This window comes from Perkinsus marinus, assembly GCF_000006405.1.
Source record: "Perkinsus marinus ATCC 50983 genomic scaffold scf_1104296953820, whole genome shotgun sequence".
NCBI classification, from domain to species: domain Eukaryota; phylum Perkinsozoa; order Perkinsida; family Perkinsidae; genus Perkinsus; species Perkinsus marinus.
Window position 1 is genome coordinate 1 of NW_003208354.1, and position 1,302 is coordinate 1,302.

At 46.2% G+C, this 1,302-nt stretch overlaps 1 protein-coding gene across 1 annotated transcript; it reads right to left on the minus strand.

The window, feature by feature from the left end:
- Positions 1-111: 111 nt before the first annotated feature.
- Pmar_PMAR024185 (gag/pol/env polyprotein, putative) lies at positions 112-1,209 on the minus strand (the record flags this gene model as incomplete). The annotated part of the gene is made up of 1 exon (XM_002776219.1): positions 112-1,209. The coding sequence occupies one exon, from the start codon at positions 1,207-1,209 to the stop codon at positions 112-114; it is 1,098 nt and encodes a 365-aa protein (XP_002776265.1).
- Between the last annotated feature and the right edge of the window lie 93 nt (positions 1,210-1,302).

The window sequence follows — 1,302 nt, forward strand, 5'->3', positions numbered from 1 at the left end:
CCAGGAAGGTGGAAGAAGTAGGACCCTTACCGGTCTTAATAGGTCTTCGTCCTTTCTTCAACTGGTTTACAGGGCATTGCATGATCACATCGTCATCTGCCTTCTTCAAACTTATAGTTGCTCCATCACGGTCAACAACCTCATAGGGACCAGAAAATAAGGTACCATATTTTCAGCAGTTGGGTTACGACGCCAGACAGTATCGCCAATTGTTATAGAGTCTTGGTCAGTACGTCGGATCTTGGCCAGTCGTCTTCTAGTTTCGCCCTTCCGGCGGATCCACAATGACTTCAGCTTTGATAAAGTACGGATATTGTCGTTGAGGTAAGCCTCCTTCAAGGAACCAAGTGGTTCAATTAAATCATCATACAGCAGTCCCGATCCTAGCCATTTCTTAATTTCAGCGATAGCAGATTGGTCACGTGTCAACAGTGTGGCCGTTAGACCACCAGTTGGTCTCATGCATAGCCATGGACATAAGTCATTGTCAGCTTCATAGGGGATGTTGTTTACGACATAGGTAGCCTTGCTCACCAAACACTTCAGGTCCCTGACACCCTCAATAGATCGACCACGATCATTAGTCATACACCTTATAACTGATGAAAACTCAGCATGTGGACGCTCAAGCCAACCTCGTCGTGCCGCATCGAACCCAAACGTGTATACATGGACAACATTGTGCTCAGCAAGGAGCTGCTTAAACCTTATAGACATGAAGCAGCTTCCTTGATCAGTTGCTATTACACGAGGCCACCCATTGGCATTCAGTAATTCTATAGTCGCACAGGCCACATCCTCAGTGCCTGGAGAGTCGATAACCGTAGCAGCTACAAACTTGCTAATGTAGCATACCAATAGAAGGACCCAATGTTTAACACCGTCAGCATCTTTGATGGGTCCTGCTAGATCAGCACCAACGACACCCCATAAGAGAGGCACCCATGATTTAGATGTTGATATAGCTTTAGTGAGGGTACGGCCATACTTGGCTTGGCAACAGACGCTACAGGAAGAAATCCAATGTTTCACTCTCCTATGAAGTCCCTTAAAGTCACAGACTCCACGTAACAAGCCGACCGTCTTGGTGATACCGGGGTGACCAAAATCTCGATGAAACCTGTCAATCACCTCGTCCTTCAGCTTGTCGTCATCCGGAATGTATACTACCCAAGTATCGTCTTCATCTGAATTCCATCGCCTGCTCATCAAGGTACCACTTTCATCATCAAGATGGAAGAACTTAGACTGAGAACAGGACGGATCAGATCGTAGCTTGGACATAATAGATACACAATTAGG